The sequence below is a fragment of the Necator americanus genome, chromosome X (genome assembly GCF_031761385.1).
Source record: "Necator americanus strain Aroian chromosome X, whole genome shotgun sequence".
NCBI classification, from domain to species: Eukaryota; Metazoa; Nematoda; class Chromadorea; order Rhabditida; family Ancylostomatidae; genus Necator; species Necator americanus.
This window is the reverse complement of record NC_087376.1, coordinates 21,007,838-21,033,884: the sequence shown is the minus strand read 5'-3', so window position 1 is coordinate 21,033,884 and position 26,047 is coordinate 21,007,838. Positions and strand designations below refer to the sequence as shown.

The 26,047-nt window shown below is 44.1% G+C and overlaps 8 protein-coding genes across 12 annotated transcripts; 4 read left to right on the top strand and 4 right to left on the bottom strand.

The window, feature by feature from the left end:
* Nucleotides 1–1,509: 1,509 nt before the first annotated feature.
* RB195_024516 (uncharacterized protein) lies at nucleotides 1,510–13,881 on the top strand (the record flags this gene model as incomplete). Of its 2 annotated transcripts, XM_064212328.1 has the most annotated exons (11): nucleotides 1,510–1,562; nucleotides 1,802–1,854; nucleotides 1,914–2,052; nucleotides 5,636–5,742; nucleotides 5,807–5,857; nucleotides 9,663–9,778; nucleotides 9,852–9,953; nucleotides 11,774–12,025; nucleotides 12,122–12,350; nucleotides 12,410–12,536; nucleotides 12,609–13,881. In XM_064212328.1, 11 exons carry the CDS (start codon nucleotides 1,510–1,512, stop codon nucleotides 13,879–13,881), a joined length of 2,502 nt encoding a protein of 833 aa, XP_064068207.1. The 2 variants fall into 2 exon arrangements, with proteins under 2 accessions (XP_064068207.1, XP_064068209.1); XM_064212327.1 differs by lacking the exons at nucleotides 12,410–12,536; nucleotides 12,609–13,881 and having other exon boundaries at nucleotides 12,122–12,409.
* RB195_024515 (uncharacterized protein) lies at nucleotides 12,667–13,881 on the top strand (the record flags this gene model as incomplete). Its single annotated transcript, XM_064212326.1, has 1 exon — nucleotides 12,667–13,881. The coding sequence occupies one exon, from the start codon at nucleotides 12,667–12,669 to the stop codon at nucleotides 13,879–13,881; it is 1,215 nt and encodes a 404-aa protein (XP_064068208.1).
* Nucleotides 13,882–14,174: 293 nt separating this feature from the next.
* Nucleotides 14,175–14,912, bottom strand: RB195_024514 (uncharacterized protein; the record flags this gene model as incomplete). Its single annotated transcript, XM_064212325.1, has 1 exon — nucleotides 14,175–14,912. The coding sequence occupies one exon, from the start codon at nucleotides 14,910–14,912 to the stop codon at nucleotides 14,175–14,177; it is 738 nt and encodes a 245-aa protein (XP_064068206.1).
* Nucleotides 14,913–15,003: 91 nt separating this feature from the next.
* RB195_024513 (uncharacterized protein) lies at nucleotides 15,004–15,210 on the bottom strand (the record flags this gene model as incomplete). Its single annotated transcript, XM_064212324.1, has 1 exon — nucleotides 15,004–15,210. One exon carries the CDS (start codon nucleotides 15,208–15,210, stop codon nucleotides 15,004–15,006), a length of 207 nt encoding a protein of 68 aa, XP_064068205.1.
* A 138-nt stretch (nucleotides 15,211–15,348) lies between these two features.
* RB195_024512 (uncharacterized protein) lies at nucleotides 15,349–15,738 on the bottom strand (the record flags this gene model as incomplete). The annotated part of the gene is made up of 1 exon (XM_064212323.1): nucleotides 15,349–15,738. One exon carries the CDS (start codon nucleotides 15,736–15,738, stop codon nucleotides 15,349–15,351), a length of 390 nt encoding a protein of 129 aa, XP_064068204.1.
* Nucleotides 15,739–16,345: 607 nt separating this feature from the next.
* On the top strand, nucleotides 16,346–23,259 carry RB195_024510 (uncharacterized protein; the record flags this gene model as incomplete). 2 transcript variants are annotated; one of them, XM_064212320.1, is made up of 12 exons in its annotated part: nucleotides 16,346–16,393; nucleotides 17,044–17,143; nucleotides 17,210–17,333; nucleotides 17,501–17,580; nucleotides 17,866–18,003; nucleotides 18,073–18,137; nucleotides 18,514–18,644; nucleotides 18,697–18,811; nucleotides 19,553–19,693; nucleotides 19,803–19,902; nucleotides 20,637–20,682; nucleotides 23,151–23,259. In XM_064212320.1, 12 exons carry the CDS (start codon nucleotides 16,346–16,348, stop codon nucleotides 23,257–23,259), a joined length of 1,197 nt encoding a protein of 398 aa, XP_064068201.1. The 2 variants fall into 2 exon arrangements, with proteins under 2 accessions (XP_064068201.1, XP_064068203.1); XM_064212321.1 differs by lacking the exon at nucleotides 23,151–23,259 and having other exon boundaries at nucleotides 20,637–20,686.
* On the top strand, nucleotides 22,264–22,599 carry RB195_024511 (uncharacterized protein; the record flags this gene model as incomplete). Its single annotated transcript, XM_064212322.1, has 1 exon — nucleotides 22,264–22,599. The coding sequence occupies one exon, from the start codon at nucleotides 22,264–22,266 to the stop codon at nucleotides 22,597–22,599; it is 336 nt and encodes a 111-aa protein (XP_064068202.1).
* A 1,139-nt stretch (nucleotides 23,260–24,398) lies between the features above and the next one.
* Nucleotides 24,399–25,990, bottom strand: RB195_024509 (uncharacterized protein; the record flags this gene model as incomplete). Of its 3 annotated transcripts, XM_064212319.1 has the most annotated exons (4): nucleotides 24,399–24,902; nucleotides 25,315–25,459; nucleotides 25,527–25,646; nucleotides 25,704–25,990. In XM_064212319.1, the coding sequence occupies 4 exons, from the start codon at nucleotides 25,988–25,990 to the stop codon at nucleotides 24,399–24,401; spliced, it is 1,056 nt and encodes a 351-aa protein (XP_064068198.1). The 3 variants fall into 3 exon arrangements, with proteins under 3 accessions (XP_064068198.1, XP_064068200.1, XP_064068199.1); XM_064212318.1 differs by lacking the exons at nucleotides 25,315–25,459; nucleotides 25,527–25,646; nucleotides 25,704–25,990 and having other exon boundaries at nucleotides 24,399–24,740; XM_064212317.1 differs by lacking the exons at nucleotides 24,399–24,902; nucleotides 25,315–25,459 and having other exon boundaries at nucleotides 25,523–25,990.
* Between the last annotated feature and the right edge of the window lie 57 nt (nucleotides 25,991–26,047).

The window sequence follows — 26,047 nt, the reverse complement described above, 5'->3', positions numbered from 1 at the left end:
TTCTTTATGCAACTTCCTACACTCTGCTGTTGCCCACTTGCATTCTGGAAGCTGCGAACGTTAATGACTGTATCCTGGGGCATTCCCTTCACTGCCTGGTGATTTTCTCTCTCGAAGGAGCTTTCCACCGATTATTTCAGTGTATTTCTGCAAGCAACAAAAACGCGCTGTAACTGTGCAAGTGAAGTGGGTCACGTGGCCAGACCTTCAAGAGATTTAACAGATGGGCGTTTGAGAGGATGTATTAGGATTGTTTTGACTTTCTAGACTCTGACGAAGGAGGCGACGCTGAAATGTTAACCGTAATAACAGACATGACAATCTTGTTCCCTATCCTACAAAAATCGCGACAATTGGGAGCTGTCTTGAGGATTTTAGGGATCTAGATGTTTAAGTATTTTTATGAGAACTTACTGGGGAACTATAAAGAAGGTCCCGTCGGATTCTCCGCGAGTGCCTCCGAGACATTCCGTGTCAAGTGGATATGCCAGGATAGACCCAAATATGCCTCGACAAAGCCACGCTCCAGTCATTCACCGAGACGCAGACAACCATTTTAGAAACTATTCTGACCATAAAGACGCAGAAAGGTACACAGTTACAAGGAAATATTTGAGAAAAGAAGAAGAAAAAAAGAAGAAAAAAGAATGGTGGGAGTTATCGAAATCACGGGATCAAAAAACAATGTACTTAATAATACAAGATATCTTGTGTGGTGGTAGTAAAAGAGAGGAAGAGCGAATTTTATATAGATGTTACCTTGAAGGAGTATAAAAAATTTTATCAAATGAACTCTTTCATCCAAGAGATAGGAGATAGAAGTAAGATAGAAGGTCCCTCTGCTGAGCACATATTTTTGTCATCCACGCGACCAGCTTTTCATCATTTCCTTCCGTTCCTATTCCTTCGCCTGCTTTAAAAATAGCAGCACTATTTGAAAGTTTCACATGGAAACGACGTGAGTCACGAAAAGCATGGAACATACAAGACTTAGACATTGCCACCCTCTTTACTTTTGTAAGCTGAATTTTCCGTTTTTAACGAAAATTTTCATATACGTAATTCCAAGCTATTAAATGCACCTTTCCCTCATATTTCATGTGAGGATTTCTCTTGGTCTCTTGGTTCTGATACGGTTAGAAATTCGAGATCAGCTTATATCACAATATGTGGGCAGGTGTGGCGCAGTCGGTTAGAGGTTCGTTGTAGCCAGACGTTCGAAACCGCCCTAGTGCAAACCAAGCCTTTCATCCCTCCGGGGTCGGTAAAGTGGAATCAGACTTGTCAGGAAGGATAAAAACACTGATTGTTCATCTGCTGGCTCCCGCAAGTCATTGTATAGGCCAACACGCGTTCCAAAACCTCAGCGATTACGAATTCCATTAAAACGCGTTGGCGCATCCGAAGTGAATTGATACGCCAGTGACTTTATTTTTTTACATATCGCAATATTTATCCTTAAAATTTTGATAAGACAATTCTGCTGGATGCGTCTGATTCTCCAGCACAATGAATTGTCTCGTGAATTATACCCTAACCGGCGATGCAGCGTACGATCAGCGGTAGGTAAGAAAAGTCAGCCACTTAAGTACCAACGACTGCGAATCTCCACAGGACACACTTCATCGCTAATTCTCCGTTGAGACATGATCGGGGCATGCTCGAAACCAACAGGACCCTCTTTACACGCACCGAACTTACTTGTCAGAAAGTGAACATCTTGCAAAATTATCCTACGAAATCTTCCAAATATAGTTTTGCATGCTTTCGGCTCACCATTTTTTTTATTTCTTACACACAGATTCCCGACATCGGATCCTGGATCTTTGCAATCTCATTGTGGTCTTCGAGACAGTAGGTTTTCTGCTTTCTTTGCTGTTCTGCTTCTTGAAATCAAGTTTCTTGCGTGACAGAGGTGTCTACCTCTTCATTGCTCCGAGATGAAGAAAGAACGTGTGGAACATGGAGAATTTATACGAATTGTACTGGACCTGATCCATCGCATGTGTCAAGCGGACCTTCACAACGTGGAAAAAAGAATCGACTTCATCGGTGATCCAGTATTTTCTTCTTTTTTTTTCTGAGTGCTTGTTTTAGTGGACCAGTGAGCTCGAAAAATGCTACGATATGCAGCACGGTAGAAACGCGTAGCTCATCAGTATTTCGATGTTGTGAAACTATGTGCGGAGTGAATACATTGATTTTATTGACTTTTCAAATCTTCCGTCGGTGGCTAGGAATGGACCTCTTCTTTTTTCTCATGTAATTCCTTCATCGGTGAAACTCATTCTTTTAGCTCTCGGAGCTCATCTTGTTTCTCAAGATTTTCATTTTTTTCATGAAATAATGAATCCATGAATGAATACTTGATAGTCATAGTCAAGTCCTTTTCCTTTAGATTTACCGCTTGTTTTGCTATGGTGAGTGTAAGGTATTAGTTTGAGAGGATCTGATTTCTGTTCCATTACTTGTACGTGTAACTTTAGATTAGCAGTTCTTGTGGTCGTAGAAGTAAAGTGCCGAAATCTTATCTACGAGAACGTTAGCTATGCACAACCGCACGAAAATGGGGCAGAAATCTGATCCCAACTCTTCAGAGGAGGTGCCTTCGCATCTACTGCTAGACTAGCGAAAAAAGGTTTTTAGTATTTCGACTCGAACCTCGAATGAAGGATGGTACAGTCGGGTCAGAACGACATGATGCTCGGTGCAGTTACGCAACCGGCTGCGCTCAAACCGGTGTGGTGAAGCGAAGCATTTTGGGTCGAGGGGTGACCTAACACCGCTCATCGCTGCAGTTTGCGGTGGTCCCGCGATCCCAACCTCTTCGAGCACAGCCGCTTACTTAACTGGATCGAGCTTCACGTCGTTTTGACCCAACTATTATCGTGCACCGTTACACAGAAAATGGAATAGAAATTTAGTACCTACAAAGTCTTAGTGGTGCCTTAGGAGCAGAACTAAGAGAAGTAGACTTTGCAAAAGTCACTCTCTTCATGGACTACTATGCAAAAACGACTGAAAACATAGAGGAAAAATCTTGTGCAAAGGGCTTGTCGCGATGTGTGGAGAAGGGTCAGTGTATGTGATTACTAAATGTACTACGCGTCGCCCACACAATATGGAATACGTTTCACATTGGCTATATGCTGCACAAGGTGTGCTGTAAATAGCCTTGATAGTTTAGTCATGTAGTAGGAAAGAAATACGCTTGGCATTCTAAGACACCGAAATGCATTTTTGGCGATTCTGAAGAGAGAAACATGAGCTTCTCATTCTTACATCATAGTTTTTATTGACACTGTTCACAGCACCCTTCTTGTACAGATGCGTCCTTAGTACAGGCGAGCACTGGCTTTTGTCCATCGAGTGCGACAAGCTCTTCAAAGCTATTTTTGTTTCAAAGTTTTACCTAAACCTCGTTGGCATAACAAGAAAACATAAATACACTATTTTTGTTTTGTTTTTGATAGATATCGGGCTTCTTCCGTGTACTAGAGTATCAACAAAATCACGTAGTCCTAACAGAATCATTTCTAATCATTTCTATCTTTTTTCCCGTCACTTCAAATCTAAGAGGTGGGTTGGTAAGGATTTCATTTCTGCTTTATTTTTCGTCTACCTCTGAATGATTGGTGTTCTTCACAGTCGTCGTCGCGGCAAAATCCCAAATCTGACTACAAAGAACGCTAATTATGCACAATTTCACGAAAAAGCGGCGCTGATGTCCAATTCCTGCTAACGATCTTTGAGACATCCTGCCAGCAAAAGAAATTTATACCAGCGAAAAGGAATCACTTGGAATTTTGACTATTAGCGATGCTAATTGTGAACAATTACAGAAGAATTGAGCAGAAATACAATCCCTGCAACATTAGAGGGACTCCACCAGCAACTCAAACAGTAAAACTAGGACTAGAAAAACGGCTTTGCTAAGGACTTCACAAAAAAAAAAAGAAAAATACTAGTAGCAAGAAAAAAGTAGTGACGAGGCTGCCGTGCTTAGTGGAAACGCTGTCCGCCATCACCAAGAATGTGATGTGGGACAAGAGGTACCCGCGAATATCGGCTGACCGTTGCTGACCTACCCGCAGCGTCGCGCCCCTGTGCGTAATTATGGCTGCCGCTGCAGAAGGAGGGCAACCTCAACGGCTGCCGGGGATCATCTAGACCCTGCTTTATTTCTGTCCTGGAGCCAAAACCGCGTGCAACGTTCATGTCGCGATGGAGCGGTGGAAACTGCGAAGTTGAAGGGGAGAGGAGTGAAAAGCGGGTTGACGCAGCACTTTCTGTTGTACTAATATGGCAGATTGAGCGCATATTGTTAGGAAATAATTAGAAATTAACAATAATTTTTAGATGCAATTGAAACATCTATCATCAAAGCCATAGCAAAGAGTGATATGCTGTTATCGTGACCCACATTAGAATCATTTGAGAAACTTCACACATATAAATTTTATTTAAAAAAATGCTGTACACTGAAAACAGAAAACACTAACATGCATAGATTTTCACATATTTTGGGTGCTATCTGTTCTATAGATACTCGCAGCGCATCAGTATGTGTTCGTCAACTTGTCTTTCAACAAGTTCACGTTCAACTTTCTATTACAACAGCAATACGACCACCTTAATAAATACTTAACGTCTCAAGTTTGCAGTTATACCAGTTAAAGATAGTATATTTTTACATAGATATAATGTTTCTGTAGAGCACAGGTCAAATAAATCTAATCGCAATCTAATAATTGCTTGTACGTTCTATCCAACTAAACTTTGTATAATTTATCAAACTCCTTTCTACTTTCTACAGCATTTTATGACTTCATTTCTGTGTATTCTCTGCAGAAAATCAATACGACCGGTTAGGTGCACGAATGGCGAACAGGTACCTCTGTACTTTCGAGATACGCCTTTATTTAGAAAGCAGGTCTGCGGGGAATCAGTCGCGATGCGTAAGACCTTGAATGACAATTTTACTTAGCTAGATGTGCAAAAGAAAATGCCTAGAAAGCGAAAGAAGTAAAGAAATATAGAGTAGCACCGATTGACGGAAGTTTTTCAAAATCACCTCTTGTAATCCTATAGACAAAGGTGTGGTTTTCATCCAACAACCGAGAACAGAGAACTAAACGCTTTCATTTACATTTCTAAACGGGATTTAACTTATCCATACTTCTTAAACAACTCTGCTTCATTCAAAGTTTCAATTAACTTCTGTCATCATGCACCTTTGTTCCTTTTTCGGGTCAAAAGCGCATCGTAACAGCTTCAGGGCGCGGCGCGGAATAGGTGGAGAAGGTGATGTGGGCGCGGCGTCAGTGAGGCCTAGTGCAAGAGAAGCTATGATGCTGCTGCGGTGATAGTGACACCCTCCGGAGTCGCGCAGCACAATTATCGACACTTATTAGTCTCCTGGATTTGTTGTAGCACATCATACAGATACCTTTTGACCGTTCTCTTCAATAATGGCACATCACGCCGACGCAATGTTTTCGACGCTAACTGTAGCCATGGAGAAATCCGCAAAAGTTCTATTACTTTCCTCATTGCGACAACCGGAGTAGCTGTCTGTGCTGCATTGTCAGAGGAAAAGGAATAATCGGCTGCTAATGTTGCTGCTTTATTTCAGTCAGCCTCAGTCCATGTCCTCATCTGAGGAAGATTTGCCATCTACATCTATACGATATGATGAGGAGGAAAGGCATCGAACATCTAGTGGATGCATGTCTGAAAAGGGTCTGTTTAGGTTGTTTCAACACACTGACTACCCTATCACCAGTCTAATCACGTGACATTTCAGATCTTCTACGATACATCTACGGCCCAGATAAAATGAAGAATAGTCGAAAGAGTATGTTTACTTCTTTTTTGCATTCTTATTGTGTCTTAATGAATAATCCCGCTACATGTTACCCTAACTCCCTCGTATCCTATCAATAAGAGTTCGCGGAAAGATTTTCGTAACAATCCAATGTTTCAAGCACTTCGTAGAAGCTAAAACTGCGGAACTTAATGGTTCTATGTGATTGTTCTGAAATCTGACGATAATTGACCGACTAACGTGCTTTGTATTGTTGCGAAATCACCACATCACTAATCCTTTCAAAGGTAATGCACATGAACGGAAACTTTTAGAACTACTCCTTGAAATATTCCAAAACAAACTGTTCCTTTTATAAGGGTTCCTCACAAAAGTGATGGATGACAGGTGCCAAGGTGGCTGATTAGTTTTGTTTGCATAATGATGGTGTAAAATTTCTCGTTTTTGAAGATTATGCGTTGGAATGAATTGGGCAAAATAGAAAGAGTGGCACCAGTAGTTAACCAATCCTGTTCAAGATAAAACGAGTTTCATGCAAGAACTTACAAACAGCGACACAATAAGGATCGTCTGGATTTTTTCATTGCACTCAAAAATTGTGTCGGTCTGAGAGCAGTATTACTTCTGCGACTTCTCATCCTTAGGCTAATATTGAATGTTCAAGGCTCCGAAGGTTTCTCTCAACTGCAGAAGTTTACTGAGGCCCATAAACCTGTGCACTAAGGCGCTAGAATGGGCGCATTTTCACCATAGGAAGCGTTTTGAGGGTATCGCTCTGGAATTTCTGGAAGGGGCATGGTACAGAACCACCGGGCGTATTGAAAGTACATATTCAGTAATACAGTTTTATTTGACTTACATACTAAGATATCCCGTCTTCACTTAGTGTGGGGCAGCTGCATCTTATCCTTGAGCCGTATCCAACTGAGCTCTCAGCTGGTTCATCCGTGCAGGAACACGACAGCGAGTCTCGTTGGCTGTCTTCCTCGAGGACGTTTAGCAACTCCTAGGATAACGCCCTTCTAGTCCATCTGTCGTCGATTCTCCTCAAAATGTGGCCAACCCATTTATGCTCGGCTTCCTATGGGTTACGAAGACCGGACATCTCTCCCAAGTTGGAGCTACGAACAGCAATTAGGTAGTGTGTGCACCGCGTTAGACTGCGCAAAAGATATTTTTCGAGAGCTCTGCGGGTAGTAAGTCCTTCCTAAACGTTGCAGCGATGTCGCCCCTCTTCTCCGCTGCGTAACGGAGCGTTGGAAGTCTAACAGATGGGCACAGAGATCTTGGCCCGTCAGTTGATCCGGGTCTCTGGCAGGTGCGAATGCTGCTCACGCTGCTCTCATCTTTCTATTAATTTCTTCCTTCAATTCGCTCTCCATAATCTTAGAACGTCCGAGGTATACGTATGACGAAGTTTCTACGATTTGCGAGCCTTCAAGTTGTATTTCTCCGTCCTCGCAATAGGCGTTCTTCACGAACTGTCTTTTTTTTTTGTTTATTCACAGTCCTATTCTCTTTCCTGCTTCGTTCAGCTCTTTAAGCATCCTTTTTGTTTCATTGGTACTTCTCGAAAAGAGAACGCTGTCGTCCGCAAAACGAAGATAGGAGAGGAAACTTCTATCAACACGTATGCGCCTTTCTTCCCAAGAAAGCGATTTCGTTATCCATCGCAGTGCAGCCGTGAGCAGCTTCGGCGATATAGTAATACCTTGTCGCATCCCCTTTCCAATGAGTATGTTGGAGAGGCGGTGGAAAAGCTGTATCCTAGTGGTCCATCGATCGTAGCAACTGGCTAGTGTCCTCACATAGGACGCGTCCACACCTTGGTCGACCAGCGCTGACAGTATTGCATTCGTTTCTGTGCTGTTGAAGGCTTTCTCATAGTAGAGGAAGTTTGGAACATTAGACAGCCGGTATTCCCGCCAAACCTCTATGACCCTCGACACGGTCTGGATGCGGCCCAAGCAGCTGAACCCCTGACGGAATCCAGCTTGTTCTTGAGGCTGGGCTTCATCCAGCGTCCTGAATGTGCGCGTGAGGATGATCTTGGTGAAGATTTTTTATAACACGCTCAGCAAGCATATCGAACGGTAGTTCCGTAGGTCCTCTCATTCACCTTCAGTATGGATAAGAACGGTTCGCGAGGTCATCCACTGGTCTAGGATAGTTTCTTTCTGAAGGTAGGATGTCATGGCTGCTAAGATTACATGAAGTGGATGGCCAGCAGCCCGAAGAAAGTCTGTTGATATAAAATCAGGTCCGGGGCTGTGCCAGGTTCCATGCTCTTGATAGCGACTCGTACTTCCGAAGGGAGAATCCGTGGTGGGGCTTCACCAGTAGGGATGATCGGGCTTGACACAGGAGTTGATGGACGAAAAAAGTTCGAGTAGAACCTCTCCGTAATGATTTCCATCTCACGACGAGAAGACGTGTGGGTCCCGTCTTCGCTCACCAAGGCTGCTAGCGGAATATTATATTCGCGGAGATCCCTGCGGCACTTTTTTAGACTCGTTCTTCTTTGTGCTGCTTCCAGAATCTTCTTCCGCTTGTACTTCAAAAGATCCTCCTGCAACGTCTTTCTGCAGCTAGTGTTTGCTACTAACCGCTCAATGTGCGATGCATTCTAATCAAACCTCAAAGCCCTTCTTTTTTCCAACAATTCCTTGGTCTTCGAAATTCGATCCAAGCTTGTCGTGCGCGGCTTCGAGTCACGTTCAGCACAGGCTCGTAATCCTCTGAACAGCATCTCGTAGTCCACGTTTGGGTCCTCTTCGATGTGGCAGTCACCTTGGGAGAAGGAGTCCTCGAGTACGCAATCGTCGTAGACGACTTCTTTTCTCCTTCGTTGCCGATAACAGATGTTCTTTTCCATCGTGTGGCTAAGTCGTATTTTCGCACGAAGGAGACGGTGATCAGAACCACTACAAAAGGATGGTACTACTGAGACGTCATGTAGATACCACCTCCGCTGGGTGGTTTATCTCCGCGCGAGTTGTTCACCGACGATGATCTTTCTTCATGAAAGGTGTGTCATGTATCGCCTTGATCCGGAATCAAAGGCGTCCTGAGCAACCTGGTATTTGATCTTCTCTCACCGATTGTCATACCGTCCGACGCCTGAGACGGCTGGGTAGGGTACTTTTTCCCATACTAAGCATCTTCAAAAAGATGGGATATCGGAGGTGTCGAACTCCCATTTTGGGAGACCCTGCCAGAAGATCTACCTCTGTTATGCATCGCATTTCGACATCCAGAATCACCTTCACGCCACTATAAGAAGATAAACCATTCTGGAGATTTTTCTGGTGTTTAGATGAGTGAATTTAGAAGCGGGTGTAACGCAGTCTGTAAAAGGTACGCTGCGGCTGCACGGTCGTTGGATCGAAACTACCCTAATGCCTATCAAGCCTTTCATCTCTCCGGGTCGATAAATTGGTATCAAACTTGTCTAGGAGGATAAAGACACTGACCTGGTTTAGGCCAACACGCCTTTCAGAACTACAACTATTACGAATTGCAGTAAAACGCATTCTCGCATCTTAAGCGGATTGGTACGCCAGAGACTTTATCCTTCTTTATCCTTGGTTGAAAATTTTACGTATTTTTGATTTTTTTTTCATCGGAGATCTTAGGAGGAATTGATGATAATTGGTAATTAGCCTAAAATGTACGAAGTATAGGGAGATGTCTTCTAAAATTTATACGAAGTCTGCACATAGAGTTAAAAATCCATTCGGAGTAAATGTATCGCCAATGCCTCCAAAGTGCTCATTTTGTTCTCACGTTAATTTTATTTTAGTAAGTGCGTTCCGTCATAGTGACTCTATTTCAGGTGGAATTGTTCGGCTGCGACGTTCGGCGGATGAGTTCCTATCTTCAATCCGTGAACCTTCTGCTGCGTTTGTTCCCGGAGATTTGCTAGCTGCGAAAATCCGCACTTACCTCTCTGTGAGTGATTTCTGAGAACGGTCTTTAGAAGCTGCTTTATTTCATTGTGGGTTTCTGCATCGATCCCTTTTAGCATCCTGTAACATGGCAACCATCAGCTGATCAACGCAAACTTATTGGTCACATGGTGCTACACAAAACAGACAATTCAAGATCTGGAGATCTTGGGTTGAAGGTAACTACCGTACTTTACATTCTTATCACAAAGTGGGTGTCTGGATGGAACTTGGATCACTCTGTAATGTAACTGTTGAAAACAATCCTGAAGTTGACTTTAGGTAGAAATTGCTAGTACATTTGCTATGTGAATAGACACTGCAATTATTATAAGAGGCTTGTGAAAATGGGAGAGCGAAGTTTAATCTCTACTACTGTAGTGATGGGCGGATGTAATGTAGCGGTTAGAGGTTGCGCTTTCTGCGCGATCGATCGGAGGATCGAATCCCTAGTGCTCACCAAGCTTTCCTTCCGGGGTCGATAAATTGTTACCAGAATTGTCTGGAGGATAAAAACACTGACTCGACATATCGGCTAGCCCCCTCAAGTCATTGTATAGGCCAGCTACACGTACGTAAACCTCAGAAGATTTTGAATTGAAGTGAACGTGATGGCGTATTCCAAGCATTGATCAACGCCAGAAACTTTATCCTTCATCCTTTACTGTAGTTATAGAATAGATACAACTCTCAAATAGATAAGATGTTAAGTAGGAAGGTCTTGGTTTCTATTTGACTCAAGTTTCTCGTTTGGTTGCTCAATCCATATGAAGCGCGGTGCAAAAAAATTATTGCAGAACAATAGCGGCAGTAATGGCTCAGTAGGTCGTGGGTTTGTTCACTTTCTTTCGTGAACTTCTGCTTTATTATGCTTATTGCTTTATATAATCATATGCCCAGAACAACTATTACCAGCAAATAACCAAGCAGAACAGATAAATTTTGCGATGCTTCGCAGTAATGGTTCGAATCTGCGTGTCTCGCGGCTCGGATAGAGTGACGGTCACATTCGTTTTCTTTGAGTCGTTCGGTCCCGAACGGCGTCGGCTGGTTAAAATACTCGGCGCATTGATCGGACATGAACCCGAGGAATGCAGCTCATTAAATGAGAATGACACAGCGAATTAGGACAACACCTGAAATATTTGTTCTGAAACACTGACTGGTGTTAAATGTAAAATATGCTCTCTGTTGTCACATTTTCCATACTGACGTTTCCTTCATCGTCTCTAGCTCCTCTTACTCGCAGTTCCATCGACACTCAATTCGCTTGTCGATAGTCAAATTGAAGCAGGAGCCAAGATTGTTAACAAACTTTATTACGGCTTACATTTCGGCGTCGTCGCCTTCGTCAGAGCCTGGAAATTCAGATCATTTGCAATTAATCCTCTCAAATGTCTCATCCAGAACAAGTCGTCATTCCCTAAGATGATCCAAAATTGAAACCAAAAGAGTTCATTTCGCTGTGCTTAGCTAGATAGTCGCGTTGCCGTGATATTAGCGGAACTCCGCGTGATAAAATCGCTCCGCTAACACTCACATACTCACTCATACTCAATACCAATACTCCGCTAATTAGGATACGACCCGTATATGACCCGTAGATCAAAACCCGCAAAGATCTTTATACAGAGCCAGCTCATTGCTCACTGCTATGAACTCTTCCTTTCTATTCATTTTTAGCGTATCCAAAACGCCTCCAAAGTTCTGCTTGCCGCAACTTCGAGTTCGTACGATAGGATCGTGGCAGCTATGCAGAAAGGAGCATTTTCATGACATTTTCTGCGATGAGTTCCGAGAGGTGTTGCTGCGTTTAAATGTTTTATCCCATCTAGAGGCCGCATATACGAGTCTGATTGCTACCTGCACGTGGTGGCCCTGCTTTAACTAAACGCAATCAAGCGTTCGAGTGTACGCATTGGAAACGTACGAGCTATATAACCTGTACTGTTATATGGCGAAATATTCCCATAAATTGCAAAAAAGTGCTGTCGTCCAGCACACCGCCAAAGCCCATAACCTGAAAGGTCAACTGCCTGAAGGGAGCATGGAATCTTTGGCAACAACTATTCGTTTCGTCACGCTGAACTGCCGAACACTATCGAGTGAACTCCAACAAACCGCTCTATCCAGACTTCTGCGATATCTCTGTGTGCCTTCTGCTGCACTGCAGGAAACATGCATGAGAGATCGGCCTGTCATCAGCATCGAAAATCACACCATATACTGCGGCGATGCTGATGAGAACAAAGTAGGTGGCTGAGCGATAGCTGTGAGGAACGATTAAAAGAACCTGGTGGAGGAATTTGGCTCAACGTCGTCTAGATGCGCCTTTCTACGACTGCAGGATCGCAGAGGACGTAAACTCTGGATCGTAAGTGCTCACGCACCTACGGAAACCGCTGAGGACAACAGTAAGGACGCCTTCTATGATGAACTCAATGCGTTGATGTCTAAAATACCAAGCCAGCAGGTGGTCATTGTCGGAATCGACGCAAATGCGAAGATGGGACTCGAACAGCAATCCGATGTGCTAGGAAAATGGTACTATGCAGCGGAGCGCATGTCGGACAACGGTGACCGTCTGGTCGACTTGTGCGAACAGACGGGCCTCATCATCGCTTCCACGTTTTAGAGGAATCATCGACGCCATCAGCTCACGTGGCAGGGTCAACCCTTTTAACGTCTGAAGAGCAGCGCAAGCGGGAGATGAGGACTCTTAAACTTCAGCTCGACTACGTTCTGGCGAGGAACATTCCTCAGTGAGATATCCGAAAATCTAGAGCTGTTTGGGACGTCGCGTTCGACTCTGACCACCGTCCAGTTCTTCTCAGCTTCAAGATACGGTTCCACAAGAGAAACCGAGGAGTTCCTCTTCAACCGAAAATCGACATGGCAGGTCTGAAAGACGATGAATGCAGAACAAAATTCTGCCAACATGTGTCTATTCATGTTGAAATACGGACCAGGAAGAAGCTTAGCGATGCGGATTCCTTCACAAAGTGCATACAGGATGCTGCAAGGGAAACGCTCCCAGTTCTATTGCCGCGGAAGAAGTTTGCCTTTGCATCTGCGGAAACAAAATCCACATACAATTCTGTATGTGTCGCGCGCAGCGCTGGTGACTTCAACCAGGAAAAGCGTCTTAGAAGGAAGCTGCGTCGTCAACTGCAACAAGACCGCGATAACGAGTGGACGTCAAGAGCGATGGAGTTTGAGAAGGCGTGGAAGGACACGAACCCGCGGAAAGCCTATGCTCTACTAAAACAGTATAGCGGCAAAATGAAAAGATGTTCTTCTTTCCTCAACACTGCCAATGGAGTAGTTGTCGGTGAAGCAACCCTTCCAATTTGTAGAGAGACCTTGCTGAACCGGCTAGCACCGTCAGCTCCTGAACTCGAGCACGTTCATAGATCGACATATGCGGTTAACGAGCAGCCACCGACCGAGTCGGAGGTCCTGGTCTGTATTCAGAAAATGAAGAATGGAAAATCTGGTGGAGACGACGGAATTAGGGCAGAAATGCTAAAATATCTTCCTCCGTCTGGGATTCGTGAGATGACAAAGATCATCCGTTCAATATGGATAAACGAAAGGATACCTGATTCGTGGAGACACGCTATCATAATTCCCCTCCACAAGAAGTTATCCGTCACGGACCCAAGAAATTATCGAGGAATCTCTTTGCTGCGTGTTATGTACAAGGTACTGGAGCGCATTATCCTGGACCGACTCATTAAACATCGCGAAGAAACGACGCGCGACGAGCAAGCTGGCTTTCGTCCTGGCCGATCTACGATTGACCAGGTGTTCATCGTCAGGAAAGTGATCGAAATCTGGCAGCGGTATTCGAAGCCAATGCAACTAGCGTTTCTGGACTTTAAAGCCGCTTTCGACTCTCCTCACCGAGGCCGTCTTCTCAACGCGCTTCGAGCCGAAGGAGTACCAGGAAAGTTCGTCCGCTTGCTTGATGACATGAATCAACGAACAACTGCTGCAGCTCGAACACCAACCGGAAGTACAACACCGTTTGAAGTGGTAACTGAAGTAAGACAAGGGGCGGTGGCAGGACCCTTCCTGTTCAATTTCGCCATCGACGACACTTGAGTGTGAATGGGGCATCCGGAACCCATCCGTTGCGCATGAACATCGTCTTTTGGAGATTCAGCTGAAGACCGATGCAACCACATGTTTCGTCGAATTCGGTCAGCATTCGTTCCGCTTGGCTGATGCTGGGTGTTATCAGTACGATGTCATCAGCAAAGCGCAAATGGTGTAGCTGCCGACCATCAACCTTCACTCCCATTTCGTCCCATTCCAACTTTCGCATTGCGTTCTCGAGGGTGGCTGTGAATATTTTGGGTGAGATTGTATCACCCTGTCGGACACCCCTCCTCACGTCAATGATGATATTCTCGTAGAACGGCGAAGTTCCGGTCATGAAGTTGCTGCACAAATCTCGAAGTACCTTTATGTACTGAAAAGGGGCCTTGATTGTCCAAGGCTTCCACGACCGCTTCCGTCTCAACTGAGTCAAAGGCCTTGTTCAAGTCGGTGAAGGTGAGACAGAGCGGCATCTTGTACTCGCGTAATACCTCGATGAGTTCCGAAACAGTGTGAATGAGTTCAATCGTGCTGAATCCTTTTCGAAACCCTGCTTGCTCGCATGGCTGTCCCTCATCCAATACTTTTTCAATCCTTTTAAAGATCACTCTTGTAAAGAGCTTATAGATGACGGACAGTAGGCAGATTGGACGATAGTTGCCAATTTCATGTGGATCTCCCTTTTTATACAACAACACGGTCTTGCTGGTCTTCCACTGTTTAGGAACCTTGCATTCCGACAGATAACGTGTAAAGAGCCTCGCCAGGGTGTTGGTGAGTACTGGCGGAAGGCTCTTCAGGTGTTCTGGTCTTATTCCGTCGGGACCGGGTGCCGTAAGATTTCTTACCGACATGATAGCATGTCGTATTTCGGACAGGAGAACCTCTGGAATGACATGTCCGCCTTCCCTCAGATGGTGAGGAGGCAAGCGGACGTGGCTGTCGAAGAGATCAGAGTAGAAGTCGTAGATGATTTCCTCCATCCTCGTTCGCGATACAATGGTTGTTCCCTTCGGGTTCCGGAGAGCAGTCATCCTCGTCTTGCGACTGGCGAAATCTCAACGGGGATAGGGGATGTTTTTCCCCGCCTCTGCAGCTTCAGCCAGCACTTCTGCTCTTCTCTCTTTAAGGTCCTCCTTTATCGTCTCTCTGCAAAGCCTTGCGAGCTCGGACGTGAGTTTTTCCTGCGGCTCGTGCCGCTCCACGCTGGCGTATCAACTCAAGAATTTCAAGGGACAAGTGTCTCTTGGTGGTTTTAAAACTCTCAGCCTTCTTTGCGCAGTCTTGAAGGTATTCAACGAGTCGGTCATATTCCTCGTCGATATTGTCCATTCTTAGTCGTCATGATGAACTCGGAGAGCCTCTCCCCCTGGTCATTCCATTGTAGGCCGTGGGTCCCTCCGGCGTTCTTCTTGGGCCAACTTTGGCGTTGAAATCGCCAATTATGACCTTGTAGAAGGCATGATCTTCTCAGTAGAACTTCTCCAGGTCCATATAGAAAGCTTCGACTTCTTCTTCGTAGCTTGATGTTGGAGCGTAAGCGACGAAGATAGTCAAAGCTGGTGTTGGACCACATCTTCTCATCCGCAGACGTCCGATTCGGGTCGTAAGTTGTTCGAAAGAGTCGATGTTCTTTGCCGTTCTCGTGTTGACGAGGACGCCAACTCCACCAACACCTCTACTGTCGCATGTTCCTAAGAACAGTTCTTCTCCAGTTTCATATACGGCGTTGAGAGGGTGATGTCGTCTCGTCTCGGTCAGTCCGATGACGTTGTACTTGATCTTCTTGGTTTGCATGATCAGATTTTCGATGGCCGCTTCCGATGCAAGCGTGCGTGCGTTGTAAGTACAGATCGTCATCCTAGTCCTTTTCCTTTTCGGTAGCCTATATGACTCCTGCAACCCCGTCCTTCCTGGCGCTACCGTACCATGCTTTCCTGCGAAATCAGGAGACTCTTTTCTATTATTGTGACATGCAAAAAAAAAAGTTTTATTCTTCCGGAGTGGACATGTGGAGCTTATTTGTTGGAAGCGTCTCCAAGCAGCCTCCCTTGCACCTCCCAGTCACTTGATTGCAGGCTTTTGGCCGGACCGACGTGCGGGATACAAAGATGTCATGAGTCAGTCCTGGCTCAGCAGAAACAGCGAGTCCATCCCCTGAATCCACCCGCGTCTGTGGGCAAAGTCGCTTCTGGTCGGCGATTAGCCCTCTATCCGCCACCCGGGACGCACCACGTAGCCTCGCGACTAACCGGTTGTGATCACTCTAGTGAGGGAGATCCGTGGGAGTGCACATAGGAATAAGAAATTGTGGCAGTTTGTTGTGTACTATTCTATAGAGAATTTCTCTCCATACGATTGTGGTGTTCTGATTTTTTAATTTTGTTAATACTTGTACTTTCATATAAATAATGTGGAATATCAGGTGGACAAAACAGAGCACTATTGACTTTTTGCATTAACAGAGATGATGGTTTCTGAAGAGGAGATTGGTGCTGCGCATGAAACATTAGCAGTGCCTGAAATTAACTGGCTCCGTTAGTCTTCGCGCCCAAAAAAGTGGAATTTTGGCCTCAAATTTGGTCATACAGCTGCCAAGCAATTGTCATATGTTGAGAATTTTTTCGATGTCTCTTCTTGGTTTCTTCATTACTTTTTTTTCCCTCACTTTCCTCCCTGTATTTTTGTTTTCTTTTCAGTTTTTTCGCCAATATCCATCCCCTTCACCGCACAAAGCTCGCGAATTCAGCGGCTTCATCATTATCTACTAAATCATCCATCAAATTCAACAAAAAAAAGCATGCTCATACGCTTTACCCACTTGACACTCCATTTTGATGGCCGAGGAAAATCAAAAGCAATATAATTTTAAAACATCAGAACACAGCTACCATATAGAGCGGGAAATTCTGTTTGAAACGATGTATAACGCTTTGCCACATTACCATTTTATTTTTTGTGTGTATTTGCAAAATGTAACAGCTTTTATCGAACCGAACTTCATCCCACCATTTCCACACATTTAATTCGTAAGAGTCGTAAGAGATATCACAAATCTAGTTTGTTTTGGCAAACTAAACTCCTAATAATATCGTATTACACTGATTTTCTTGCTAATATCAAATGCATCCCTCAAAAGTAGTAGTTTAAAAAAGATAAATTCAGGTGGTTGGTGGTCGCCGTGCTGATACCGGTCGGTTGGGGGCTTTCATCACACGGGTCAAACCAGGAAGCGTGGCGGACACAATAGGAAGGCTGAGAGCTGGTCTGGTGTTAGCCTATGCATCATGATGATATCCACGTTTAGAGGACTCACTCTTATTTTTTCCAGGAGATGAAGTTCTTGAGTGGAACGGGCATGCACTTCAAAACGCAACATTTGATCAAGTGTACGAGATTATCTCGGCAACCAAACAGGACTCGCATGTTGAAATTATCGTGAGCAGATCAACTAGGTTGGTATTTATGAAACACATCATCTTTTCCTACAACCACATATATAGTAGTGCTCTAAAGAGAGTATGAATATAGGTTTGATTTTTTCTATGATAAACTGCTTTTGCTTTTTTTTTCTATGATAAACTGCTTTTGCAACTGAGCTTTCTGTGCGATCGTTTTTAAGTGTGCCTGGAGGGGACGACTTTCTGAATATGCAGGCAGAGTCCAGACAGCTTCCGAGCCTGCAGTGTTTATTATCTCAAGGTGCGTAGGTTATTTACAAATCTATGTGGGTTTCAAAGAACACGTAATGTTGTTTTTCAACACACTTTAAAGCAGTATCGCTCTATTTCAAGTTGTTTGATTGAAGTATCTTGTTGAGTGTGCTGGAAAATAAGTTAACCTAGATGTCCTGTCCTAGAATGAGGTTAGCATGACTCTCGTATGTGGTATTAATGTCAGATAACACGAAAATCGTGAAAAAAGCAAATTGCGAAGAGTGGAATGAAGGACATGTTTATTTCAATGTAGTTTATTGTACTTATTCAGAACACGATGTTTCTTCCTCACCCTCGACGCTCCTTCCTTTCCGTACTCTTTCCCACTCTCAATCTGCCATTCTTGCTCTCCATCCTCAAGTTAGTCCTCGGTATCGCATGAGTATACCCAGTGACCAATACGAATCGGGTATGAATGCGTCTCTTTCTTTTTCCTACTCTAGTATAGACTCTATTCCTTTTTGCGAAAAAATTTCAGTACGAAGGGTGTCAACTTTTCCCGGGTACCGCTTCGGCCACGGTCAGATTTTTGGTAGAATTGAGGTATTTTCTTTATTCTTAGCTTTGGCTTAGTCTGCCACAGTTCGAGTGGTGAATAGGCCATGCGAAACTGTTATTCTCTGTTATTCTCAATTTTGTTATTTTTTATTTTTTATTAGTGGGTGAAAAATCTCCAGTGGAAAAGAGGAGAGATTCTGGCGGCTTAACTAGAGTGAAAAAGAAGAATTCGAGATTTGCTGATCTTGATTGTTTTACTCAAATAAGACAAAGTCATAGTGTCTGATAACGAAGTGTGACAATTTTAGACAACCGTGTCTAACTGCGGAGAAAACAAGATTGATGCTTCCCTTTCTCCCACTTCGTTTCTCTAGCTGCTCCAGAAAAAAAAGGAAACTGCTTTTTAAAAGATATGTTATAGATCTCATTGTACTTCTCTCACGTAGAGCGGCAGTTAACGGTATGCATTGAACGTGTCGCCGATCTTCCTCCACGTGCAGATGGTTCACCAAGAAATCCTTATGTCAAAGTTTTTCTTCTTCCGGATCGGAGGTGCAAGATGAATTTGTCATTGCGTTTTCCTGGCAATTTTCTTTTGTTCCAGTGAGAAGTCTCGTCGCCAAACATCTGTCTTAGCCGAAGCAATCACACCTATATGGAATGAGTCGTTTTACTACCAAGGAATCACCGAACCTATGCTTATGGACAGAGTGCTAGAGGTTCGTTGGAATTTGTAGTTGCACCTACCAACTGCGTTCTTGTATCTCGGCCTACTGACTACAAGAAGCTGACCTGAAAGCGGGACGAGTAATTTTTTTTCTGTGATGAAGGGGATCGTTTCCTGAACCTCAAGTAAACCACCCTCTTGATTTTTAAATCAGTAGGGTATGTTTTTTTTTTGTTGAAAAGGACGTGTAGTGATGCAGTGTAATTGTTGTCAATGTGGATAATTATTCTGGTTATTGTAGATCACCAGGTGTTCGACCCCTATTATAGGCTTGACCTATATAAGGCTGCCATTGTAGAGTGGGAATCAGTCAATAAATTTTCTTCCATCACTACTGCTTGCCGCGGAGGCAACTACCTCGCTGGCTAAACACACATACAAGGTCAAGATCTAACTATGGCAGAGAAACACTTCTATTCTCTATACCACGCACTCGTGTAGCAAGCATGGAAAGGAAATTTCAGTTGATTGGCAATACGCACGTCACTCATTCGAACAGTTTACATCAGACCTGGAAAATCCCGAAACTCCTTGGACCTCTTTTCTGTTTTTTATCTCTGATTCGTAAACTTATGTAACCACTGGATCAGTAACAATCATGTTATTACTAAGTGTTCAGCTTGCAGTGTATGTGAATATAAAACGGTTTCATAGAAGAGTCGGTATTAGAAGCAAATTTTTCATTGATGAAAGTGAAGTACTACATTAACAAATTTAGCTACTATTCTTTCAGGTGACTGTTTGGGACTATGACAAGTTCGAGGCGAACTCCTTTCTGGGTGAGACTCTTGTAGACTTTTCCACAGTGTCTCTTGATGGGCAGACTATCACACTACCACTTGTCGATATGGATGAGGAGAATCCCTTACGATTGGTATGGTAGGAAGAGGACCATTTTTACACTTGGTTTTCTGAATTTATTGAATTTGGGAAAGGATAGCCGTAAAAGTATGGAGCATCTAATGTTTCGTTTTTGTTTGCAGAGACTAAGAAACTGTAAAGACAAACCCTATGCCATATACAAACGACCTCAAAGTGAGATGAGTTTTCTCTACAACGACAAATCGCCATGTAACGCAGTCGGTGAGTGTTCTGTGAGAAAAATTGCGCGAGACTTCAAGCATATTTCAAATTCTTTCTTCTTGCTCATTTCATAACGTGAGCAATTGGAAAACCATACAATGCATGACCGTTTATTCAAGAGTGTATGATTTACTGAGAACATGAAGGATCGCTTGTTTTGAGAGGCGATCCAGTGGGCTAGCTGCAGCTTTGTTGTAATCAATGAACCAAAGAACTGGAAATGAAAGAAAGTGTAGTCGGCGTTGAATATGTTCATCTGGGTGAGCGCGAAACGTCTGCTACAACACATGATCCTTTTCTGCTTGCCGTACGGTGATTTTTCGCCTGTGTTACTCCTGTATAGCATTTAATAGGTTCTCTAATTCTCCTGTTAAAAGTTTTAATAGAAATAGCCTTACCACTCTTAGGTATTTTCGGTAGAACACTCTCACATGAAAAAAGTGGTTTCAACGAATGAAAAAGCCGTGATCTCAAATATTTCTCTGTACAGCGTTTAGTAGGTTCCCTAGTTCGCCTGCTAGATTTTTGAATGAAAAACCATATTACTCTCAAATACTTTCTGAAGCATACTCCTACGTGAAAATAGGATGGTGGCAGCGTATCGAAAAGCTCTGATCTCATTATGTGTTTTACTATATGCATTTAGTAGGTTCCCTATATCTTTTGCTATGCTTTTTTTTTCAAAAAAAGTCGTTCAACTCTGAGATACTTTGAGAAACATGATGTATTTCTAGATATCGGAGCTGTTATCGCAAGGCATATTTGTGTCTGCAGCACTAAGTAGGTTTGTTGGATTTTCCATTGAGAAACCCTTCTTTTCCTGGATACTTTGAAAAGCATACTCAGACATTAAAAAGGTGGAATCAGCTTATTAGAGGGCTGTGGAAGAGATGCATTCATAAAAAATAAACGGAATAACCACATATCAAAGCCATGACCACATGACATACTTCACTCTCAGCACATTCAGCACTAAGTTGGTTCTTTAATTATTTTGCTCGATTTTATATTAGCAAAAGCACTACCAGTCCAACAGGTCTTGAGGAGCATTGTTCGTCACAGCAAGAATGAGTTGGATAATCAGATACTAAAGCTGTGACCGCATCACATGACTGGCAGTATGGTATTCGCTTTGATACAATGATAAGCTTTCTCATAGTCGACGGGAGTTAAGACACGAAAGCAACTTACATTCTCGACAAATCTTTCATTGTGTAGATTGCTTACACATTCATAAACCTCCGCGCTTCTGGAGTTGTACGATACAGCAAGCATGGCTCATTCAATGCCCCTTATAGTCGTGATTCTTCACTTTCACGCTGGCGGTAGTCAACTGGTACATCGGGAAGTGGATGTCTAGGGTTCGTGGCGCAATTCTTTGGACCAAATCTCTGTCAATTAGTAGCGTCCGATTGGCGACGTCGAAATAGACAACAACAATAGCCTCTTCTGATCCTAGCCCTCTGCTGATATAATCGTCAGCCATCGAAGCCGAAAACTCATTCCATAGCTTTTCAGCGTTTGCGACTTCACACTAACAGAGCAAACAAATAAAGAAAACTTCGTAACATTGATGCTGTCTGAAACTGTGCAGCTTACTGCATACTCTGACGATAGTACGTGCCATCATCAAGGAATCCGGAAATCTTGGCTGTTTCGAAAATTTTTCGTTAACATCTATAGTCCTAAGATCCTGGAATGACTCTTTCCTTTGGTGTTGAATAGAAGTATACGTAGACTGTATCGTTCAACATCTCGTGGTGTACATCCTCCTACTTTCGAAAACAACTATGTCAATTTCTGCAGACATACTACTCTTGGCCATATTCTCATAGAACTGATTTAGTTCGAAATATGCAGTGAGTTTTGTGAAGCGATTCTCTCCCGGATCGAGAAATTGTCGCTCTTGTCCAGCAATGAAGTGCACAGTCTGATATTCAGACAGTTGAACTGCAACCCTGTATGTTGTTTGGCAGTTTTCTTGCATGAAGAAGCCAAAAACTCTGTCAAGAGCCTGAGATGGGCAGACGTACCGGGTATTGAGATGTTGCTTAATCTCATCCACGACAGGATTTCCTTCCCCATCCAATTCACTTTCAATGCTGATCCGATGGATTGCAAATGATAGTCAGGAAATGTGTAGGCTTCCCGTATCGGGCTGCAATGGCCATGTCGTTTTAATAGGATATTGTGTTGGCGTTGTAAGTGCAAAGTCCATTACAGTTTCCAGTGTGAGTCGTGGTATAGAATCAAGAACGCCCTGTGCAAAACAAGACTGGATTTCCTCTCATAGGTCGCCATAGCGCCCGACTTCAAAAACAGCACACAGAAGGCAGTACTGAGAAAGAATACGTGCTGAAGATGCAGGTAGATTTCCCCCTGCTGAGCAGTCTTGCCATGGCGAGTTTAGCTTTTACTGCAGGTCGTCGTCCATCTATAGGATTAGATAACCTCTTTGTGACTTGTCTTGATAGGAATCTGGAAAATCTTAGCTTGGGAGACGCAGCCCTACGTGCCGCTGTTTTTGCGTCACATTTCGACGCCCACCGTCACCTCTCGCTGCTCTATAAACAACCTCTCATAACCATTGAGGCAGAACGTGATCTGCGCACTGGTCACTCTGCTTTATTTTACTCTTCGGCCGTTATCATCATCCCGATCATGTGCCTCGTAAAATTCTTGAAATGCAAAGTCTAGGAGAGTTCCAAAATCAAAATTGGAAGAAGAAACAATTCCAAAGCGTTTTTAATTGATTTCCTTGAGCTGTAGCCAAGATTGGTATTGATCGTCTTTGTTAAACAACGGCTAACGTTTCGGCGTTATCGCCTTCGCCAGAGCCTGGAAAATTCGAAGCCATTAGTGATTTATCCCCTCAAGCGCCTCATCACCCTGCAGAAAGCATCTGAACGGTAGGCAAACTCAAACAGCAACACATTGGCTAGTACTTACCTTATTAGCTAGACCTGTCAACGCAGCAGACCACCACGTACCACAACTACGAGTCACAAGGGTTTTATATAGGGACCTCACGCCCCCCCCCCGTAGATCAAAACCCACATAGGTCTTGATATGGGGATAACTCGTTTGTGATAGCAATGCACTCATCCTTCTTGTTCATTTTTGAATTCAAAGACAGTCGAACATACCCAAATCGTTTTATTCAGAAGCCATCAGTGTATCGAATTTATTAACCTATGTCGCACTTTTTAACGCTGTATTATTATATGTGAGTATTTTTCACCTTTCAGGATGAATACATGCGACATAATGCAGAGGGTTGCTTGCGAGTTTCGTGGACATTGCACTTATAATTGCGAAGGGGAGGTTTTTTCAATAGAATCCAATCTCTGCGTTTAAAGGCGTCACCCCACGAATCTGAGGTGGTACGGATTTCAGATGGAGTATTCGTATACGGTTTCGTAGATTATGGAAAGGGGGGTGATTCTGTCCATTTCTTCCTGTATCAGTGGAAACGGACAACCCCGAACGCTGTTTCTTACGACGTCCTCAGTTGCAGCGCGCCACCTTTGCGCCGCCCCCCGTCTGCGATTTGTCGAAAACTCATTCGGACGAATCACAGGCGGGGCGGGGTTAGGCGGAGCGCAAACGTTGCATTGCAACATAAGCCGTCGTAAGAAACCGCATTCCAGGGTCGTCCGTTTCCACTGATACAGGGAGAGACGGGCGGAATCACTCTTTTCCACACAATCTACGACCCCGTATAAGCATAACCCACCTGAAACCCGTACCACTCAGATTCGTGAGGTGATGCCTTTAAATTAGTCAGGATAACAAAACTATCGGACTTGTAACGGTACTTTCGAGACCAGTAAAGTTATTGCGTTCGAAAGTTGCGTTATTTTCCAACTAAACGAGACACAGCTCAAAATTTATTTACAAAAAAAAAGATGCAAATGAGCTTCTGCAATCAATCTAAATGCAGTAAAACTGAGCTTAACAGATGATCTCCATATCCAGGTTACTCGAATTGCCGTACTGCAGAGGATGAACATACGGCTGCTACCCACCATTTCCTGCTGATTTCATTCTCAGACCAATGAAAAAAGACCAGTTAGTAACGCGTGTCAACCAGTCATCTGAAGCACCAAGAACAAGAAAACAAGAAAACCATTATGAATGTAGCAATCAAATCAGGCCTCATTAGTTAATGATCCCAATCATAACACTGACCTCTCCTTATGGCAACTGATTTAATGTTGTTATGGTTTATTCCTTTTCAGTTGCGTGGCAGATAACGTCCTGGAGTTTAGATCAGGATCCTATGTTCTATAATCCCATAACATATAATCCTATAAAGTTCATGGTCCATGATGGTCATTTGTATATTCTTGGTTCGTGCATTGTAAAGGCATAACCCAATCCTATCTTATCAGAATGATCGCCCCCTATGACCGTTGGTTTTGTGTATCTCGCGAGCATTTTATGATCTCCTTGCTCTCGTAAAACCACTGTAGCAGCCTTTATGTTAGCTATACTTAGATACTTAGATGGCCCGTCTTCACTGGACGTGCGGGCCCCAGCATCTCTTCCACTCGTTTCGCTTTCTCGCCATTGTCATCCAAGATGTTCTCAAGCTTCGTGAGTGACGTTGATGAGGTCCTTGAGCCGTATCCAGCTGAGCTCTCAGCTGGTCCACCGCTCCACCCACCCACGTCATCCCATCTCGTTGGCGGTCTCCCTTGGGGGCGTTTAGCGTCCCTTGGGATCCACTCTAGCGTTCTTTTAGTCCATCTATCGTCGATTCTTCTCATGATGTGACCTGCCCATCTATGTTTTGCTTTCGATACATATTCCGCTGGGTCGCGAAGACGGGACATTCCTCTTAAGTCGGAGCTACGAAGACCGGCAAGGTGTTGTCTGCGCCGGTTAAGCTTCAGGAGACATCTCTCAAGGGCTCTGTGGGTAGTAAGTAGCTTCCTAGACGTGGCAGCGGTGTCTGCCCACGTCTCCGCTGCGTAACAGAGCGCTGGAAGAACTGTCTAGTAGAAACAGATGGGCACGAAGATCTTGGTCCGTCAGTTGGTCCGTAGCTTCCCTGACGGCTGCGAATGCTGCAAATCATTCTTCTATTCAGTTCTTCCTTCAAGTCATTTTCCATGTTCATAGAACGTCCGAGGTATTTGTATGACGAAGACCTCCAAACCTCTATGACCCTCGACACGGTCTGGATGTGGTCCAAACAGCTGAACCCCTGGCGGAATCCAGCTTGTTCTTGAGGCTGTGCTTCATCCAGCGTCCTAGATATGCGTGTGAGGATGATCTTGGTAAATATTTTGTACAACACGCTCAGTAAGCATATCGGACGGTAGTTCCGAAGGTTCGCGAGGTCTTCCACTGGTCTGGGATCCTTTCTTTCTAAAGATAGGTTGTCATGTGCGCTGCTAAGATTACATGAAGCGGATGGCCGCCAGCCCGAAGAAAGTCTGCTGATATAAAATCAGGTCCGGGGGCTGTGCCAGGTTTCATGCTCTTGATAGCGACTCGTACTTCCGAAGGGAGAATCCGTGGTGGAGCTTCGCCAGTGGGGATGATTGGGCTTGACACAGGAGTTGATGAGCGGAAAAGGTTCGAGTAGTACCTCTCCGTAATGATTTCCATCTCACGACGAGAAGACTCCGTCTTTGCTCAGCAAGGCTGCTAGCGGAATATTATATTTGCGGAGATCCCTGCGGCACTTCTTTATACTCGTTCTTCTTTGTGCTGCTTCTAGAATCTTCTTCTGCCTGTACTTCAAAAGATCCTCCTGCAACGCTTTTCTGCAGCTAGTGTTTGCTACTAACCACTCAATGTGCGATGCATTCGGATCAAGCCTCAAAGCTCTTCTTCTTCCCAACAATTCCTTGGTGATCTTCGAAATTCGATCCCAGTTTGTCGTGCGCGGCTTCGAGTCACGCTCAGCACAGGCTCGTAGTCCTCTGAACAGCATCTCGTAGTCCACGTCTGGGTCTTCCTCGATGTGCCAGTCACCTTGGGACAAGGAGTCCTTGAGTACGCAATCGTCGTAGACTTCTTTTCTCCTTCGTTGCCGATAGGTGATGTTCTTTTCCATCGTGTGGCTAAGTCGCATTTTCGCACGAAAGAGACGGTGATCAGAACCACTACAAAAGGATGGTAGTACTGAGAC